The sequence below is a fragment of the Halichoeres trimaculatus genome, unplaced genomic scaffold (genome assembly GCF_033239565.1).
Source record: "Halichoeres trimaculatus isolate MK-OKI-2021-1 unplaced genomic scaffold, fHalTri1.1 fHalTri1_scaffold_1, whole genome shotgun sequence".
Classification (NCBI taxonomy): domain Eukaryota; kingdom Metazoa; phylum Chordata; class Actinopteri; order Labriformes; family Labridae; genus Halichoeres; species Halichoeres trimaculatus.
This window is the reverse complement of record NW_027437179.1, coordinates 28,043,510-28,065,404: the sequence shown is the minus strand read 5'-3', so window position 1 is coordinate 28,065,404 and position 21,895 is coordinate 28,043,510. Positions and strand designations below refer to the sequence as shown.

Below are 21,895 nucleotides of genomic sequence, written 5' to 3'. Positions count from 1 at the left end.
ACAAGCTAAATTTGATCTTGTATTCTTTAAACAATCAAGTGTTTTATTTGCTATAACCTTCATCGTAGAAAATGTGGAGCAAAAAAGCTGCATTGGTGGGATGCTTTAACTCACTATGTATGACCCCTACCCTGCAGCAGCTTTAAACTTAAAGAATAACTGCATAGAAATAATAAACCTTTTTCCTGTCTGTGTCCTTTGCTACTGTCGGTCATACAGAACCACCTGTACTTATTTCAGTCAGTTTCATAAACAGCTGAAGAATCTCTTTACAGGAGCTTTAAATTTTAAATGTGCAACTATCACCCGATGTACAACTCAAGGCACAGGATGTAAAAAATGGCTTTTTTTAGTATCACTTTCAAATGGTTTATGTCATTCAAATGCTTCCAGGTTGAACCAAACATGACTTTTACATCTCCAAAACATGACTTCACATTGGTTAAAACACATATTCCCCATAAACTGACATAATCAGCCTCTCAAAGACTCTTTTCCTGTAGAAGATTATACGCTTCAGCAGGGCGCAGAAAAGCATCCTGGGTGAAAATGCAAATAAACTTTGGTCTGCATAATACCACTCTCTCTGCACTACACTTCTCCACCCAGAAGCAAAATGTTGTCAATCATTCTTCTAGGTAGTAATTTACATCAAGGATAAACATGAAAAATATACATTATTACAAGACTGTTTATTCTAATGTTTAATTAAATTCAGAAGACCTTTTCTCGCTGTTTTTCATGCAAAACAACAACAATTTGCTATCTGAAGTTGCATTTTTCTGAAGGATTTAGTGTTTACTTAAAGGGTTGTCAGCCTTTATCTCACTCTATGCTTCTGTCTTTTTATAAACACGCACACACACTCAAAGGGTCATAAGCGACACGCTTCAGGTTAGCCCTGCTTGGCTGAAGGTGGGAATGAAAAAATCTTCAAAATGTCATCTCTGGCCTCTTCAGCCTTTAATTAAACCTTGAGAACGGGAGATAAAATTAACAAATTGGGTAATGAATCGAGCAAAACAGGTGGTGGATGGTTGAAGAAAATGAACCAATCAGTCTTTCCTGTGTGGATTTATTCAGCTCCTAATTAGACGCTGCCTCGGTTAATTATGATTGGGCTTGTCTAGAAAAAAAGGAAAAAATCCCTCCCTGCCTGATACTGACAGAATTAGTGTCAGACTTAGTGATAAACAAACACCTCAACCTCTCAGTTAGTGCAGCTAAAAGGTGAGAATCCCCGACCCAATCAGGTAATATTAACTTATAGACAACCTGTGAAATATCAAGCTGTTACAAATCTTCAGCACAACAAATCTGTGCTAAACCATCATTAACCAAAAGCTTAGTGTGTCAGCGCGTGTAGTGAAAGCGCTGTATGCTGCACAGCAAAATGAAAAATAGGCTCCCCTCTTAGTTTTAATTGCAGGCAAATTTAGTCAACTGTATATCTAATTGCATTTTTAATCTGTCATATCATTACAATTATTTTCAGGGCTTTATGCTTTTATTATGGAGCATTCAGCTGCCTAAAATGATGCCGCTCTGTAAAGACCTGCCATGAGCCACTGTTTTTTTTTCTAAATTTCAAAAGAATTAAATGAGAAATTTGTGAAGAGAATGAGCAACCAAAAAAATGTGTTACCATAGCTCCAACAATAAACAGTGTCAACTGCATAATTTAAGGACCCTTTACAATGAACGGTGTAATACCCACAGAGTTAGTCATTAAGAGGCTTCATCTTCATCACTTTATGATACGTTCTATTTACCAAAAATGTTTGCTCCGTTTTTGTGAAACTTATATAAACCAACAAAACTCCCTGCTCTCAGGGAAACAGATAAGTTGAGAAATACTGAAAGTTTATTTGATGAGATAGGACTAAGAATCAAAATTTCTGTAACAGTTTAAATATTGATATTCTATTAGAATATGTAAAATTCAATGTCAGGTGTTTCCTGATTTTGTCATTTGTCACTAAAGCTGGTCTCCGTCATAACACCACAATGTTCCTTACGGTGACTTTCACTGGAACTCCAGCATAAGCCGCCGCCCCCCTTTCAGTCCCAACAACAGCTTGTAATTGCATTTTAATAGTCTATTAAAGTTGGTCCATCAATCAATTTCAAACCTGGACATGGGGTTTTGATTTAATTTCTCCCCAAAAAACAAACAGTTTTTTATCATGTCAGATCTAATTAACCCATGCTGCTTTATTGAAGTATTACAATATGTGTGTTGGAGTTGCACCGTTGTTACTCAGAGATTTATCCTGAAGTAAGAAAGTTAAAAGATGATTAAGAGTGAGGTTTTTTTTTAAGTATTGATTTGAAGATGATTCAGCCTGGAGTCTGACTGTCATGAGGGCCATTTTCTCCATGATAAACGACTCTGAATGTACTTGAATGTAAATTTGACCTGCCCACCTTCTCAGGAGGCATCCGGTAGATTGTTAGTGAGCACTCAAAGGATTCGAACTGAAATCAGATGGAGATGGGTTAATAAACTGAGCCTGAGAGTAAGGTTATATCTCCCTGCCTTCTTTTTTTTTTGCATCCCACAATTGCTTCCTTTCCCATTTGAACAGACACAGATTGTGCTCTATTGATAAGGTATCAAGATAAAAGCTTAAATGTCATTTGCCTCTTTATCTCCTGTCTTTCTTTGATATCTGACACTTTCAAAATGCAAAATGTGTGCCAGGCTTTCTCATAATGTACAATACAGAGACTGAGAAGCAGAAAAAAATGCAGGAATTTAAAAACACATTGCTTTGTTAACACTTTTTGGAAGCAAATACAGGTGAGAAAAAAAAGAGTCTTATACAGAAACACTATTCTTTGAGTGGGTGGGGGGACTAAATGGTGATTAGGTGGTGTTGGTTTCCAGTTATTGTTGGGGTTAATTTGTATGGCACCTTGTGTGTCTGTGATAGTCATCTCAGTTACTAATGAGTCTCTGTTTGCTCTGATACCTGCTGTTGTTCTGTGATGAGAGCAAGAGAACAGAAGCAGCCAGACAAAAGGCAGAATAATTACTATTTTTGTTCTTAAATGTTGTGATTTCAATGTGTGAGTCAGTAAGAGAAGAAATAAACTGTATGTACCAGAGCTGCGAAGCCACGATATAGGAGGTGACAGAATGCAGCGCTATATTTGCATGTTTCTCCTCAGTTTTTTATCCACAAATTTACACAAGTTTGCTCACTCCGTGTCTCACTTTTTATGGGGGGGGGTGTGTGTGTATGTGTGTGTTTGTCTGCAGGCGGAGGATGGAGAAGAAGAGAACCCTTTGGAAACGGCGACATCATTAGAGCTGGAGTTTGTGGACGATCCAAACTTTAAAAATAAGGTTAACTACTCCTCCAGTGCAGTCCAGATTCCCACGGACATATACAAAGGCTGTAAGTACACCAAAATACTGCTTCATGGTGTCCTGTTGTGTTCCTATTTGCTGCTGTGTTTTTGTATGGCTACTCAACAACATAATTGCTGTCAAAAGAATCACACAAACAAGTCAGTAACCACACTGAGAATGGCTTCTTAAAATAAGCACTGTAAAACAGAGGGTTTGGTTTGACATAAATATCATCTGAGGTTACATTAAAAACCCAGTAAACAACATTTAGTGCATCTCAGCTTCTGTAATGAGACATATCTCAGATTCAAACTAAATTAAAGGAACGTATCATTTCCTGAGGAATGCATTTTCAATTTGTTTCTGAATTCAGTCATTAACCTGGAAACACAGTTAACTAGTCTAACAGGAATCACATGTCTCTAAGTGATGAACAAGTCATATTCTCCTTGAGTACTGATTGAGTCACTGAAATACATCACTGATTTCCCAGAACATGTGGAGTTTGCACGTTTTCTCTTTGCAAGCGAGGGTTCTCCTCCGACACTTAGGCTTACTACCACAGTTCACAACCTGGCTCATCAGGATGTTTGGTCTCCCTAAATTGCTTATAGGTGTGCTTGAATGATAAGTGTCCTGTTGGTCTAGTGAATGATTAGAGACCTGTCCAGGATGCAATGGCAGCTGAAAGGGGGCCCTGATGACATCTATGGGGAAAAAGTGGTATAAAATGAAGGACAAATAGAGGGATGGACGACAGTGCTTGGATTCATTCATTTTTTAATCACACTAAATCTTTCAAGCCTATTATGAACAGCAATATCCAAACAAAAAAGGCCTTTAACATTTTGAATGTGTGCTTTCTATTTACTAAACGATGACTAGACTTAGTTGTATGTTAATCAAATTCTTGATATCTTTATCATTTCAGCCCAAAATGTTTGTACTATGTTGTGTGTTGTGCCATGTGCTGTAGTGCAGCCACGAATAACTAGCTAGGGCTGAGGCTATTGCAAGAGTGAGATAATGCTCTACTACCTGGATGTAAACAGACACACATGACAGACAGCTTCTTGTAGCGCTGTGTGATTTAGCAGTACTTTTATCAAACATTGCTTTGTTTGAGATAAACTTACATGAGGACCATCTGGTAGTCACCATAAGCAGATCACACTGCAGCATTTAACAAGTCATAGTGAAACTTTCTTTTCACTGAAATGACAATATCATAAATGCAATACAGGCAATGAAGTAATAAGTATGTTAAGACTTATCTTAGTACTTAAGTTTCAAATCAGCATTCATATTTACCTCCTTTAAGGAGGTGACGTTTTGGGAGTTTGTCTGTGAAAAACATAACAAGTAACAAGGAACTTAGTGAAATTTTCAGAAAATTTTCAAAATGTGATAAGGTAGAACTGGTTAAATTTTGTGGGTGATTCAGATCACCGTCTGGATCCAGAACTTTTGTAAAGGATTCTTTATCATTGTGAGATAGGGCTGTTTTCCCCATATGTGTTTATAACTCCACGATAAATGGTCAGATTGCTTTGCAAAGCAAAACAAGACAAGGTCATGATCATTTCTGACAGATGTCAACACTTTCAGGTAATAAATTATCATACAAACCTGCAACTAACACCAAATTGTAGCAGACAGTCTGCAGAAAGGGAGCATAACATTAAGGTAGGACTAAAGTGTTGCGTGACAATCACAAGATGCTTGGCAGAGGTATGCGCTCTCTGAGTGCTTCTCTAGTTATACAATGGAATAACAAAAACTCTTCTTGGTTTCAAACAAGTCACTGGCGACATATAGATGAGTAGCGTTCTGTTTTTGGCTTGACCTGACCCCCCTTCTCTCTGTCTCTATCAGTATTTTAGCTCTATCTCACCCTCCAAATACTTCAGCCACCACTTTAGCAAGCTAACATGATTTCAAATGACACAAGGACTCACACATTGAGTGTGTACAGTGTTGCTTTGTTTTTATCAGGGTGGTCACAGTTTCCCCTCCTCATGGACACCCCCACCCCCTGCAGATATGACACCCCTTTTATTCAGCATCTGCCAAAAGAACAAAAGAGAACACATGTACCTGTCTGAACACCCGATTTCACTTGGCATGTTCCCTCTGTCATCCACCTGTAACCTTTCAGACACTCTGTCAGACTCAAAACCAGAGCACACGGACACAGAGAGACGTTTTCACCGTGACATTTTTTTCCCCTTCTTTCTTTGCGTTTCGTTCTTCACCCTCTTTTGTTGAACCGGCTGTGTATGGCACCTGTCTGTAACAATGGCCCCCAGCTGTGTCTCCAGACAAATCTTGTCAGAATTAGACACTCTTGGTTCAGGAGGAGATGTCAAAGGCCAAAGCTAACTCACAATAGAGCAATCAGGCCTGCACATTGTTCCCGGAGCCATTTTGTGCCAGCTCTGGCTCCCCTGTCTGAAGATATGAGTCAGAGGATAAAGGCTTCTTGATTGAGCCTGGCGGAGACTAGAGGAGTCGGTGGTGTGGTGTATGGAATTAGTTTTCTCCACTTCTGTTCACTGGAGTATGTTTACTATTGATGTTGTTTAGTTAGCTCCCATTGCGTCGTCTGCTGTGCTAAGATTGCCAACTGCAGATTTTGTGCCAACCCCATTATGGATATGATTGCTGTGTTTTAGTGGTTAGTCATAAATAAACTGTGATGGGAAACATGCTGCTCAAATCTACTGTAAATCCCAAGATTGCTTCGCTGCCTGACCAAACATCCTGGGCTCAGCTGAATATTATTAGAGGAACACTTAGCGATGCAGAGGGTGAAATTTAATTCAATATTTAAACAACAGGTCCAATGATTTCTGCAATAAAGTCTGTTTGAAAGTTGTTGAAATAGATGAAGTTCATTAAAAATAGTCCTATAAAATTGTCCTTGGAGCTAAAAACCTTATGTGAACAATCTAGAGACATGAGTTTATCAGTCCTCTGTGGACAATCCCTCCAATCTCCTGGAGCTGCTGCTTCCAGCATAAAGCACCAGATTTTCAAATTACACTGTCACTAGTTCAGGTGCATCATGGGTGTTGGCTACATGTTTTGGCAAATAAAAAAGATGTCTTAAATATATCAGGTCCCTCTTAAACTGTCCATGGAGAATTTAAATGTGTTGTGCTAAATTGGTTGGGGACTCTTTCATCTAACATTGCTCACAGATAACGTACATGAAGTTCGTACCGTGGGAGCTGCACTGTCTTTAAAGGAAAGGCAAAAGGGGATTGTTATCTGCATGTCGTGCTCTGCTCTGGTCACAGCACATGGAGCCTGCGGGGCGCCTTGGAGAGGATGTCTGTGGAAGCTAACGTGGGCGGACTGTTGTCCTCTGGGTCTGGAGAGGTCTGGGTGTACAGTATATCTGTGAGTTCAGGATTAGCTGAGGAGAAGTGGTTTGAGTGGGAAGATTCAGCTCTCCATTTCCTCAGGGGGGGAGGCCAGAGGTGTAGCAGAGAAAAGAAAAGTGTAGGAAGAACGGAGCACGGTGCAGAGTGCAGCATAATGTTCAACAGTTGTTGTTTATTAACGCTCATTGTGGGATCTGTTGGAGTGATTGGTGCTCATTGTTGAGTCACTGAATAAATTCCTGTTTTTGAGAAATGGTAGCAGCTGCAAAATGGGCGTCCTTTGAGATGGATCGAGATCGAAATGAAAGATAGAAAGAAAGGAGATGAGAGGATGGTAAAGGAGAAGAGACACTTTAATAATAGAAACCATTTAGGGCAAAAAGGCACTTTTTTTATTGTCATCCTTTCAGCAGCTAAATGAGGCGGTGCATGCGTCCTGGTTTGATTTGTCTGCTAGGCCCCATGTCCGTTTATTGAGATTGAGAGTGTTCCCTGGGTGCAGTAATGAACCATTTTATGATTCATTATCCCACTGCTGATTCCTGCTGCCAAGTCTGCAAACTTTCTAATTAGCTTAGGTCAAACATTCATACAGTTTTCGTCTAATTATCATCGCTCATTACAGAATGGACATGGCAACACAGCCACAAAGGAATAAATTGATGTGGGTGGTGGCATCAGTGGAGAAACAGGTTGTATTCACATGGGAATGATATAGAAAAAGTCGAGAATAGCCAAGGATTTGCTGGATGATTGCAGAGGGAGGCCCCTAGGAATATAATCTATAATCACTGAAAGATGACAACAGCAGGGAAATACGAGAATCATTCTTTCCTGAATGTTTTGTAGATTCTAGCTTGTAATTTGACCAAGCTGACGCTGCAGATGGTCAATACTAATCCATATTGGGTTGTTCTAAAGTTCCATGAATATTATATGTCAAAAATATGGATGTTTGTAAGTCTGTCATTTTTTAAAAAAGGTGGTAATTATGTGTATAGTGTCCACACAGAGTCAGTATTTAAAGGAGAATAGGCGGCCACTGTTCCCAGCAGGGAATCAAGAAAACCACCAGAGAATGTGGGAAGTCTTTTCATTAAATGTGAAGTTTTAAATCCGATACATGCGGCGCCTTCTCCAGCGGCCTAATGTCATGTTGTCACTTTGCTATTGTTGCCAGGCACAGTGAGAAACTTGGTTGTCAGAAATGAATGTCGAGGACTGGCTAACTGTGTGTGCAGATGAAAGAGCACAGCTTAACTGTTTTGCATGGAGCGATTTAACCCTCCCACTCATTCCACCCACCATAGAAATACACACACACTAAACACAGAACACGCATGCACAGGCATTATCACCCGCCCTTTCCAGTAGCTCTGGTCATTGCTATTCTTTTTGTTTTATACAACTTGGTAAGTTATTCATGAACTGCAAAACATTAAATCAGAGTGTTTCTTGTAAAAAAAAAAAAGTTACCAGACTCAATATAAGCCACATTTACCAGAGTCCAGAACAAAAAAATATTGATTCAAGCTAATAAAAGAAAAAAAATATGCCTGGATTACTTGAAATAAGTAAAAAGAGAACTGCCGGTAGGGTACGAAAAATTGCTTGTCAATTTTCTTGAATTGAGACTTTGTTTTTATTTCAAGAAACTTGAATCAGAATTTTTTTTTCTAGCTAGTTGCAGATTCTTTTTTCCCTCACTTCAAGCACTTGGGCCTTATTTTTGTGGTTAAATTAAGACGTTTTCTAGACCTGTCAGGTGAATTGGCTCATATTGGTGTCAATATTTCCATAGTCATTTTTTTTAAGATGATTTTCCAATTTTACTTTCCTCCTGTATTATACTGCCTAATTTTCATCCTAATGTCATTGTTAATAAATCTTAAGTCTTCACCTTAGTCTTGTTAACAGCTAAAAGCTTCTCCACATTAACCAGCGAGACACAAACTTGTTGCTGGACTGCTTGTTTGAATTCTCCTGCTCCAAACAGGGTTTGAGAAAGCGGTTTCCAGAGTGGGGGTTGGGAAACACTGATGGGAGGTTGCATAATGCCTTCCAAAATCAAAACTAATGACAGTTGGATATTTCATTTCCATAATTGAGAAATCTAAATTAATGTCATCTCTGGCACCACAAGAGAGTAAACAAAAAAAAAATCTGCGAACCTACAGTCCGAAACAATTAGCTAATGAGTGTAATAATCTCTCATCCTATAATCTTAACCATGATTTTTAAATTTCCTCTGCATAATTTAGTATAGCAGTCATGTTGGAGAGGTCACAGTATCAGATCTCGTCACAGCAACAGCTGCTTACCAATTCTGGGGATGACATGAAATGTCTGTCTGCACCAGAGTTAAAATGTTTCCCAGAATGTTTAAATATTAAGATAAGAGAAACTTCCTGTGTAAAAAAAAAAAAAAGTAATAGATCTCTAGGGTACCAGTTTGTCTCAGTGGTTGAATTGAACCCCTTAAGTCCTGGAAGTGTCCCTTTGCCTCATGTCTTCGTCTAGTCTCTCTTTTTAGTATCCAAATCTATACACTGTTACATTTTATCAATAAAGAAAAATGCAGACTTCTTTGAGCACTCTTTTTCAAACCGTAGCATAAATAAAGCTAAAATAGTCACAGGTATCAAAGAGTTAGAAGCATTTATAGGTCGAAACATCCAACCATTCATGGGGCTTTGTCAATCAAGAGGGGGGAAAAGACAGAAACTGGTACCTAACTTTTACTTCCTGTTCTTTGAATGCTGGCCACTAAGTCACTGCTGCTATTTTGAGTCTGTATTTTCTCTCAGAAGCTCCTAGAAAAACATCCCCTTTGTATTTTGCACATTAAATATTGTGCTTTTAATATGCAGAGGAAGTAGAAGGCATGCATACAGTAGATAGAGTCAAAGCCATGTGTTGGGAGAAGAAAAAGAAGGGAAAGATCTGCATTTGTAGGGATTCAGATGAACAGAGCTACCAGTTAAGTTTCTTATCTTGTTTAAGATTGATCAGCTTGCTTAGCATCAGAGTGACAAATGTGACTTCCGAGGGATTAGAGTAAGGCTGTTTTTTTTATTGTGTCAAATTATATGTTCTAGCTGTAATTAGTGAGTGTTTCCATTTTGACTTCATGCTAGGTTTGCTATCTTAAAGTTATAAGCTGTGGTTATTTGCGGTGAGATGAGCCTGAATGTGAAATGTCATCTTTGTTTGGGTGCGTCTGTGTGTGTTTTTTTGTGTGTTTGTGTTTGTGTGTGTGTGTGTGTGTGTGTGTGTGTGTGTGTGTGTGTGTGTGTGTGTGTGTGTGTGTGTGTGTGTGTGTGTGTGTGTGTGTGTGTGTGTGTGTGTGCATGTGTGTTCATGCAGCCTGTATTTGTTTCACACGCCTCAGGTTTCCTTTCAGTGGAGGAAGCTTTCCTGTCAACCAACTCACGCCACACTGGCGTTTAACTCAGCCTCTTTCAACATCAAACCCGATTTAAATGTGTGGAAAAAAATCAAAAGTGATTTGTGAAATAAGGGAGAGAAAAAAAAGAAAAAGAGTGAGAGTGAGAAAAAAATGGAGAGGAAGAAAGCAACAGAGAGAGGGGGGATAAGGGAAATGGGATTTAAAGTTTAACCAAAAGGGAAGAAAGATGGTATAAACACTGCAGGCTGTATTTCTGTCATTCTTGACTTTACAGACTCCATCTCTATCCTCCCCTCCTCCTCCCCTTCCCTCACCCATCTTCCCCTCTAGTGTGTGCCCAGTGAAGGGGCACTATCATTTACCCGCACACTAATTAGAACAGTCAGCACGGCAAACTCCACGTCACTCACCAGCAGGCTCACAAATTACATTTCATGTGTTTGTTATTTACCGCTCTTCGTTAATTAGAAAAGAAATATTTGGAGGAGCACTCTGAAGGTGTGATGAGATCTCTCCCCTCTGTCTCATTTTGCATATTGTATTATCTATCCCCCCTTTCACAGCATGAGATTACAGTTAAACAAAATTGAGGTCCTCAGTGAAAAATACACACAAACTACTGTAAATGCTATTCCTTAGTGAAACAGCTTGAATCCGCTGTGTGAGTTTTAATTTGAATGCGTCATTGCTGCTGTTTTGGTCACAAAGATATTCTTGGAAACAGTGCCAGTACGCCCCAAAGAATACAAATTAGTTTATTCAATATCTCATGGACTTATTTTTCTGAAGCAGGCAGCCACAGAGACACATTTTCTCAGAGAAGGCTAAGACTTTGTTTTTGCTTGTCTGTTATGGATGTGTGAGTGGCTGCCAGCTCCTGTTGCTGCCATTTTTTCTGTACGATGAAAGGTTTAGGGTTCAGGTTCTTTCAAAGTCGGACCAGCTACAAAGCAGGAAAAAGAAAGAGACACAAAGAGGAAATACAAGGAAAGCAGAAGGGGGAAATGGAGTGACAACAGGTGGGGATGTGAGGAAGATGGGATTTGCAGATGTAGGAATGTTGATTGTAGGTAAGAATGGCGCATTTAACTACACGAGCAACATTAGACCGACACTGACTTGGCAATATGTCGTACCCCTAAAGCTACATGTTGATATTTTATAGTACGCCCCTCTTTACTGAGACTCAAACTCCTCACTCCACATCACAACATATGATTACATAACACATGTCATCATACTTTAATAAAGCGTATCATATCTCGAGTTGGCCTGTGGTTCCCATCTGTACTGTGAGCACAACATGCAAAATTCAGTCCAGCTCTACTGACAGAAAAACTGTTTCTATAATGTGGTAGATTTGCTCATTCAACTTGTTTATTTTTTTAATTTAACCTTTATTTAACCAGGTTGGTCCCATTGAGATTAAAAACCTCTTTTTCACTGGAGACCTGGCCAAGACAGGCAGCAGCAAAAAGACAAAGTTACAGACAGGAAACACAAAAAAGAGACAAAGCACAGTCAATAAAACGAAAAAAAAGATAATGGATTAAATCACGTTCCAGGAGACAACTGTTCAAACAACCGAGCTTAAACACTGGCATCTTATAGAACTGGCGTCCATGTCCTTCATTTTAGATTTAAAAACATTCAAAGTAGGGTTAGACCGATATTTGGGCATATCGGCATTGGCCTTTTTTTAATCTGAAGGCTGATAATTCTTATGTCAATGGAAAATCCCCATTGACGGGCGCAATTAGCATCGTGACTATCTCACTGTCTATGAGCTTATTTTAACCTCCACAGACACAAAAATCACTCCTTTTATCAATACCTACAGGAATATGTTTTTCTGCCCTTTAAAAAGTTATAAGAAATGTTTTAAACTGCAGACATTCAGGAGCTGCTTGTTGATGCTCCACCATATGGAGACACTGTGCAGAAGCATGCATGTACAAAAGGTCTCTATAATCTAAAACAGGTAAAAAGAAACTTGTAACATACACCTTGTATTGCTACCAAAAACATGTGTGCTTTTGAAAATGTGAAAAAAATGTACTCAGTATGAACTGGGCAGAGTTCTCCTTCTGTTTGGTAGAGTATTACTTTGTTGTAACAATGCTTCTTGGCAAAGAATCAACCCTGCTGTTGATCCCATCTAAGCATGTTACTTACATATGTGGCAGCATTAAAAAAAAAAATAAAAAGGCTTTCCAACAATTCAAGATTTTTTGCCAAGAAAATGTCTGAAAATTCTTAAATGTTTTCTTCCTCTTGTGCATTAACTAAACATAAAGTGTATGAACGATAACCTTTAGTATGAGACCTTAAGAACATAATGCTCCCTGGATATTAACTCTCTAAAATACAAAACAAGCTTTAATTTTTCCCAGTGTTAGGCTTTCTGTCTGCTGGAGCACCGTCACCTATATGTCAACATAAGTAGAAGTGAATTGTGCCATTTAGCCACTCGGTTAAAGAGAAGCATATGTAAATGTTTTATGATAATGTTTATGACTCCTCAAAGGGACTTAGCTGATAGCCTTGGCTCCTTTGCAATTATGGATTTCTTATGAGACCACTCGTGTTCCACTGTGATGTATTACAGCCTGCTGTGCCTTTTTTCTTGCTCTGTGCACACTGAATACATGAACCTATTTATATAATGTGGGATTAATACAGGGCATAAGGCGCAGGTCTGTTTGGATGGCTCTTTATCTCAGTATATCAGTGTGAATAATGTGTGTATGAGGTGTTGGGGGTGGGGGTCAAAGGAACGAGGTGCCGGTGGGGGATTGAGAAATGATCTCACGCGGAGATGCTCCATAAATCCCACTCATAATTGTTTCCCTACTTGGTGTGCTGTCTTGCTCCATAAAGGGGCAAAGCCAAGGGTGCTCCAAATGTCAGGGGAGCGGCACGCTGATGAATTACCTTTTAAACATATCAGAGAGGCACGTTGTACTTGAAAGATGAGGCCAACACAGTACTCTGAGCCCCTGTCTGCCAATGTGAGCCACCCCTCGTCCCCTCTTGGGAAATTTGTCTTTTTATCAAGTGTCCAGAGAAGTCACAGCATATCCTCACTGAATAAATCAAAGAGAATTAGTTTGTGTTCTCTTATCTCTAGTGTGACCGTTTTTGTGTAGAGATCACCTACAGATGTGTGTCTGTGTGTGATTGTGTAAGTTTGCCGGGTGACTCGCATCCGCAACTGTTTGGTTTATTTATATTGGGTGACGCAATTACACACACTTCAGTTTGTGTTTATTCTTGTTGGCACTTTGCTTATTCAATATTGGGGATTAGAGGACATACTGATTCCTATGCTGTTGCAGGTTGAGATTAAGGAAGGGAAAATACATTTGTTACTGTTAAAGTTACTGAAAATAGACAGTTTTGGTTGTGAAATGAAAAATTGACCTTTGATGTGTAGATATGAATAAACTAACAGTGGTTTCTTTGTGTCCAATGTACTTCCAGGTACCCTGGTGGGTAAAATACAACAGAACTCCCTTTAAAATTGACTCTGTCTCTTATCTCATTTGTCACCCTGGAGTGTGTCAGGCAAACTGTAATGAAAAAGACATCATGACTACATGGAAGAGTAGGAGATAGTCTGTTGCTCTTCTGTGTGTATTGTGTGTGTGCAGTCCCAGTAAGTACTACCACTGATAATCTGTCTTGTAAACCCAGATTTTGGTTACTGCCTGTTAGTCAGGGTAGCTGAGGAGACCGTAATGCCAGTTTGAAACAGAGGTCACAGGATGTGTGTCTGAGACAGCTATCACTCCAGAGCCGCTGCCTCCACATAAGCCAGGACTTCACTCCACACGGGTTGCAGCTCCCTCAGCTCTTGCTGAAAAGGATAACTCTTTAACACATTACTTAGTCCACCCTTTGACTATGGATTATTGCACAGCCTGATGAAATTGAAAGGCACGGGTTGAATCTCTGATAATCTTCACATAAACATCCATCAAATATAACCGAAATCAGTCAAAGAGACACTGCAGCAAGTTTGAAAATTCACATCAAAACAGCAAAGATGCTGAGAGTTTCATTTATTTCTGTCTCCAGTCCACTCTTTGTAGTTCTTTCTACCATCTAGACTCCTGGAGAATCTTAACTTTGTGTTGTGAGAGAACTTAAAGCTGATTAACTTTTTGATTCTGGTAGAAATGTCTCTGAGAAAAAAAATTGCTGCAAGGCATTTAACTAAAAGGTGGAAAATACTACTTTAAGGTAATTCAAAAGCTTTAATATACCATCTTCAGGATTCTTCCCCCACCCACCAAGCAAAAGATGTCACGACATCTGTTGCGTAATATCAAAACATTTCAATAATCGATTCCTTGATGTCAATCATGTCTTAAATTCAGCCATTTTGATCTTAGCAGCTTAAATTGAAGTTTGAGTTGTGTTTGTCTTTTTTCCTCCTTGCCTTGTGGGTGAGAAATTGCCTCTCTGAGCTGTGAAAGCAGCCACTCATTCGTGTTAATTTCTCTGTTGCTCTCCATCAGTCGTCCTCTTCTCCCCTCTCTCCCTGGGTTTATATGTTTATCCCCATCTGTAGGGCTGCCTCTATCCTCCCCCATTCTCCCTTTGTGTTTACGTCGAAGAATTTCAAGAAAAAAAAACATGTCGTGGAGCTCCCCTCGGTGATGGCAGCAATTTGGCTTTTATATATTCCTATCCTCCAGACACTTCTTAGTGCTGCTGTAGTGTGTGTGCCTGCGTATGTGTGTGTTTGCATGCATTTGTTTTACAGGATGCTGGAGAGTAATAAAACTTGGCTTTTGTTTTAGAGGGAGACGTTGAACTGAGCGTTCAAAACAATCCTCTGTATTTCAGGTATGATGTGATCGACTTTTTAGAGGCTTTTAAAAGAGGTGAGCAGTGGATACAGTAACGATTTCTTACCCTTAAAGTGACTGTTCCTCAAGGACGGAGCAGTAATTGAAAAGTATGAGAAAAGTGGATAATGATCGTTTATTTGTTTGGAACTCAAAGAAGGGGCTGAGATAAGCCGGACTTGTCTGTTTGGAGGCTTGTCTGGCTTTGGTTGGCTGAGTAATTAAATCAGAAGCGAGTGAAGTTCTCCTGCCTCGTCTTGTTTCCTCTTTAATCAGTGGGTCATTAAACCTCTGCACTCCCCGTCCTCCTCCTCCCTTAGCTATTAAACACAGACTGAGAGATTTCTTCTGTTTGTTTGTTTGTGAAAGCAACGACTGAGAAGAAACAATCTAAATCAAACTTTGACAGAAACAGAGGGGTGGTGTAAACACAATATAAGTTACAAGAGTCTTAGGTAGAAAGGCAAACGAGACACATGTTGACATGTTTGTGGTGTTATTCCACTTCAGGTTGACTACATGATGAATGCTCTTCTCCACAGTCATAAATCCATTTTACCGAGTGCCGCTGACCTGTGAGAAATATCTGTGACCCTGCGTTTTCACTCAGAACACACACGTCAATGCATTTAAGCGCATTCACAGGCAAACCAACGTTTTTGCTTCTTTTTTTTCTTCCCAGCTTCCAGAAATCCTGCTGACACACACACACACACACACGCACACACACACACACACACACACACACACACACACACACACACACACACACACACACATGCACACATCCATGAACATTTGTAAAGATACTTTATATTTCTCTGCTATTCAGACATGGATTTTGACTCCACATGCTGCGAGTGACACATGACCTCCTCCAAGGTCCACTCAGATTCCTCCTCAGTGCTCCTCACAGATCATCCAGATTAGACTGATGCTCGGTTTAGACGTCTACCGCCGGCCAAGCTGCCCGCATACATCCATTCTTATGTGCTCAGCTTACGGCTGCCGGCAGGGACAAGGTTGTTCAGCAAGGAGAGTCGACCTTTGGGTTGCTTTCAGTTAAAAACCTGATGTTACAAGCTGAGTGGGTTGATTCAGTGGGATGTATATGATTTTTTTTTATTAAAAGAAATAGGAAATATATCAGTGTTTATTTTGAATTTTGAAGGAGAGTTGCAAAAAGATTAATACAAAACTGTGGGTTTAAATCCGATTATAAAAAACTATTTTCAGCGCCTGTAGTTAGGGCACTTATTTTTATACTGACTTTGAGGTACTATGGCAAATAATCAGTACCTCATTTGCATTTCTCTCACATTTTTATAACCAGAAGCACACTGAGTTGAGGAAGAGGACCTCTTTTTATTGGAGCTTTAAGTGTCCTCTTGCACCCTGAGTCATGGAAAAGTTTGGATGCAAGCAGGCATCAAAGCTGAGTCCAAATCAGTTTAAACCTTATTCTGTTCTAAAAAAAGACCTTCAGTGGTTATTGGCTGACTAAAAACATTTTAGGTCTCATGAGGTGAAAGTCATTGACGCAATGGTTTGGCTCCTGACTTGTGACCATTGATACACATCTCTCCTCCTCACATTAGCTGTTAGTCTTCACTGCATCCTCAGTGAAGTCTATGTTGCATTAATGTGAGTTGTATTTTGTCTGTTTTCCCACAGCCCCAGTCATCCTTAATGAGTTAAACTGGACCCAGGCTCTGGAGCGGGTCTTCATAGAAAACCGTCAGGAGGACAGCTCTCTGCGCTGGCAGGTGTTTGGCAGTGCCACAGGAGTGACTCGTTACTACCCAGGTAAGCTGGGGGGCGACAAGTCACCAGCCTGCCTCATAACTCACAGCAAGATAACGTCTAAATTGACCCTGGGGCTCCTCAGCAGCAGAACATTGGCAATTTCTTATCAGATGGCTGTACTGGTAACTCGATAGACAGAATGAAATTATGATGACTTTGATCTAATCTGATCTGAAATATCCTACAGTGCTGCAGACAGACTGTAACTTATTTTCTTCTGCTCTCTCCAGCCACTCCATGGAGGGCACCCAACAAGATTGACCTGTACGACGTCCGCCGGAGACCTTGGTAAGTACCATTTCTGTTAGAACATGTTTTTATAGTGATTTTAATTATCGTTCTCCTCTAATTAATGGCTCCCAGCAATTTCAGGAATAACAGTAAAAAGCACCCATTATCATCATCATTTTCTTACTTTGAAGTAATTGAAGAGACATTTAATCTTTTTACCCGGCACATTTGGACTCTTAGGGGCATGAATGATGATGAAAAAAATTACAGTGGAATTGTCTGTAACCCTGAATGTACTGTTCTTCAAATATTATTACACAGAAGTCTTTTAGTTTTTATCACAATCCAACGAGAGTTCAAGAGCCTCAAAGTTTGAATTAAGTCACAATCAACAGATTTAAAACACAGTATTAACTGCTATAAATGACCAAATTCAAAACGTTTTTTCCAATTTTAGAACTGGTCATATGATAAGTACATTTGCTTATTTCAGATATCTAGATTAAAGTCAAGATGAGTGTTGGAAGATGTTTTGTATTTTTTTTTAACTTTGGATGAGTCCATTTGAAGCAGGGACCGCAAAGAGGATTGTGTTGCTCAGAGCAGACAGCGTCTAACCAATACAAACAGCAGCAGCAGAAAATTGCAGAAATTTAACTTGTCATTGTAACACCTGTGCTGTCAGCAGCCGCACTGTCATGCTGTCTCCAGAATTTGACAAACTGTTGTGATCTGATCTGGATCTCACACGAGCTGAAAACACTTTAGATTTTTTACTTTAGTGCCATGAAGCTGTGTACCTGCACACTTTAACACCGCATGACTTTTGTTGATATATGAGATGAAATTTAAGGAAATTTGTAAGACCTGATATGTATATCTTGAGTTATAACATGCTTATTTTTCGCTGCTTGTACAAAAGCACCCTTCATTCATAGATTTTTTTTTACATTTTTCAAATATCTTTTCTCAGTTGGCTGCTTATACTGTATTTACACACAGGACTTTAAAAGTGTGACAGGGCTTGACTTAAATCCAGACCTTGTAGGAGTCTCTGTGTTTTCCCCCTCATATTACCTTCATTGCTCTTTCTTGCTCAGAACTAAATAAATGATACTGTTCAAGAGAATGAGATTAACTTTTTCTGTGTTTATCTCAGTAGTGATAATATTGATGCATTGTCCATAGCTACAGGGACAAAACAAGATAGGGGCTAATGTTTTGTTAAGAGTGCCCATGTTTGCCTGTGGCTCTCTGTGCAGCAGCTGATCAGAGCATTGCAGAGTGCCCAGGCGGGTGAGTGTCATGAACTGGACAGAACTAGGCTGCACCGGTCCAAACAGCTCCCACCCTTTCATACACTCACCCGCCCCAGCTTCCCGTCCGTCCCTCCACGTTCAATCTACCTGCCACTGTCACATCGGCTTTGTGGCAGCTCTGCCTGTTGCCTGGTTACGGGTTGGAGTGAACTGGACATAATCATGACAGCAATGTTGATTAGACCTGACCCCATTTTCCATCTCTGTCGCGGTCCAGCTCAACCTGAGTGGCTGTTTGAGGTCAGGCCAGGCTTGTCAGATGAAGTCAACCTGCTGAGAGCAAACAAACAACAGGCAGGCATAAGGAAGACGTTGATCTGTGATTAACTTTGTGTTCACTCAAAATCCAGATAAACACTATTGACATGTTAAAGTTTAGCCACACAGAGAAAAACTTTATCACCCTGAGAGGCAAAACTATGTGTAGCCTTGTTATTGAGGTTCAAGATTTATTTTATCCATCAAAAAAAACATCCTGCTAAAATATAAGAATAAAAAACTAAAAACAAACCATACAATAGATAAAAACAAAAGAGTCTGACAAATTGCTCTAAAACAAAATATGACTTAGATATACTCACATTAAAACACACATATGAGTACATATAAATCTGTGAAGAATTTATATCACAATTGCAAAATGTGATGAATTTACTTTAACATACGTGTATTAACACTGAACATTTATGGTATCACTGGTAAAATTGTTATACCATTAAGATAAGGTGAATGTTATGATGAAGTAACTAGGTAACTAGGCTAGTAACATTATAGCTTGTGTTTTTTAATTCTAATGTTTAGAGGGATATAGACTACATCTGTTGGGCAAATTCATAATCCTAAATATTCAATAACATTTGGAGCCCAACGAGTTTGATGGTTTATTTTCTTAGTCCGATCAGTCAGCAGAGTAACCTGAGTTAAATCCAACTGCTTTGAGTGAAGGGTTGTCTTCAAAGACAGAGAGCGATGTGTGGCGTGCTGAGTAGCAGCACCTTTGACAAGGGTGGACGGACAAAAATGTGTATTTTTCGCTCAGAGGAACACCTTTTCACCCCTTTGGTCCTTAATGTTTGTCACTTCTGTCGTGCTTCTCCACATGTCGGAGCCTTTGACATTCCTGTGGCCCGTTGCTTAGCAACTCGTGCCCAGCCATGCTGAGTGGCAGGGCTGTAGCGAGGAGTGTCACGACATGTCAGGTCAAACTTGCATGATTATAGTCCAACATGTTATCTCCTCAGCTGAGGAGAGGTTGGCCGATTATAAATGTTAGGAAACAGTACACATACATTTGATGGGCCTGCGAAAACACCAGAGAGCAGCTCCATGAACAACTATAATAATAGAAATGACAGCACAAACATTGACACAAAAGATATTCTTTTTATTTAAAATAATTTAATTTTTTGAAACAGAATCTAATCTGAAAATATCAGCACTGTGAGCCAGTGCTACAAGGAGACACACTATCTGCTCTCATAATGCTTTATATTTTTTTTATAGTATTAACGCATACAAGAGTTTATGAGTGTTGATAAAAAATGGTGAAATGGTGAAAACAGATTAACCCTTTTCTGTCATCATGGTTTTATGTAAATTTGACCAATTTTTTTGTTGATATATTCACAATAATGTATAAGAAAATAAAACAGTTTTTAATTTTGGAAGGTGTTCCCCCATCTGTGTTTTCACAGGAGGTCCTGACCCCCACTGTAGGTACCATTGGCCTTTACTACTACCAAACATTTTTTTTTATTTTATTAGAACAATGAGTTTATTTTATTTTATTATCAGCTTTTGGGCTGTCAATAAGTTGTGTAACACCCTCTTATCATCAGTCATTCAACTAAGTGTTGTGCTGTGGTGTCATACACAAGAATATTTGAACCATTTAGAAACAGTCACTGAAGGTTTTTGAAGACCGTTTTTCCGCTAATGCTAATTTGGCTGCTACATTTGAATCACTGTAAAGTTGCTTAATCTCTATTCAAAATTTGGTCGGTGCAAGAATATAAACCCAAAGGATACATTGAGGTAAAGAATGTCCAAATGTATGCTGTAAATGCAGAGTATAATGTGTACAGGTACTTACACTGTGTCATCCTTCCCACACACCTTTCAGCACTCCCCCTCCTTCAGATCACTGAGGCTGATATGCCACACAGATACTGAAGCTTCACAAATCCTGCTATAAGAACTGGAAATACACAGATACAATCGCAGAAACATGCATCGGTAACATTTACATTGATGCTGTCTCCGTGAAGAGACTCCCCAGTCGAAGATGGGATTTACTTTGGAGAGTGAAGTTACAGCCAGGATTCACGGCCAGTTTGTCACAGACCTGTAGCCTTCCTGGGATGGGTAGTTGGTGACCTGGCCAGAGCTGTCCAGGTGCACCTCTGAAGGAGAAATAAAAAGATCTGAAGGCCGCCTGCCTCTACAGATGGGCTCACTGCCCGTCTGCTCCCCCATCCAACAGCCTCCAGGAAAATTAATGGTCCAGTCAACACACTTAATTGTCTCCAATTGTTCTGACATTAATTATTAACATTTGTCCATTATAATGTCTGTTCAAGTTATCAAGGGAGGTGAAGCAGAGGGTGAAGTGAGGGAGAGGGCGAAGAAAGAAATAACCAGAGACAGGCGTGGAGTCCTGTTAGCCAAGCGTTGCAAAGATCCCATTAGCTCCCAGGCCCACAGCAGCATGTAGTCTATATCACATATTGATTTCTTCAAAAAGTCAATCTAACCTCTTTGTAAATATTATGACTGCTGGTCAATCCTCGAAGCTGAGGCTCCCCAAAATACCATGCCCGATATCTGGAGCCTCGCATCCCCCTGTTTTTTCATTCTCTCCAACCCCACTTTAGACAGAAGAAAGAGTGATGTGTTATTAGTGAACCTGAAGGTGACACAGGGCCTTGGCACTTTTAGTCCAGATAAAGTGTTTGACATTTCAGTCTTAGCCCGAATGTGAGAGGACACAGCAGGAGACTTTTTACGTCTCACGGAGCAGCAGTGGCAGCCTAATACTTGCATTCTAATAACTGATGCTGATGTATTCCAATATGCATCATTAATTCAGAATTCTGTAAAAGGAAAGTGGTTGTAAAATTGAGCATAAAATTTCTGCTTTTCCGAAAATATGGAAATGTGAATCTGGGTACAAACACTTTCAATAATCAAGAGAAAGTGGAATAAATAAACAGCAGACAACATCTATTTCTCCTGCAGGCTCTCAGGGCACCGTCCTCCTATATTTTTTATCTTAATTCAATCTTTATTCGCTTGCCACATCCACAGGAGCACTGAGAGTGCAGCAGTCCATAAAATAATAAGCCCATCAGCACAACACAAATCCACGCACACATGGGAGAAAGCGCACAAACACACCTACACGCGCACGCACGCACATATTAGCAGCAGCCTCTCTGTGTTAATCTACAGCTCTATTTTTCTCTGCTTATATTTACTGTATGTGACGCATGCACATCAGGGGTCATAAACACACACTGAACACAGCT

General features: G+C 39.7%; 1 protein-coding gene across 3 annotated transcripts in view; it reads left to right on the top strand.

Moving 5' to 3' along the window:
• The window catches only part of cacna2d2a (calcium channel, voltage-dependent, alpha 2/delta subunit 2a), a 182,922-nt gene that overhangs the window by 118,886 nt on the left and 42,141 nt on the right, over positions 1-21,895 (top strand). For all 3 annotated transcript variants that reach the window (XM_074669995.1, XM_074669987.1, XM_074669978.1), the window contains 3 exons: positions 3,266-3,404; positions 16,687-16,818; positions 17,049-17,106. In XM_074669995.1, the coding sequence (XP_074526096.1) occupies positions 3,266-3,404; positions 16,687-16,818; positions 17,049-17,106 (329 nt within the window). The remainder of the gene's footprint in view (positions 1-3,265; positions 3,405-16,686; positions 16,819-17,048; positions 17,107-21,895) is intronic.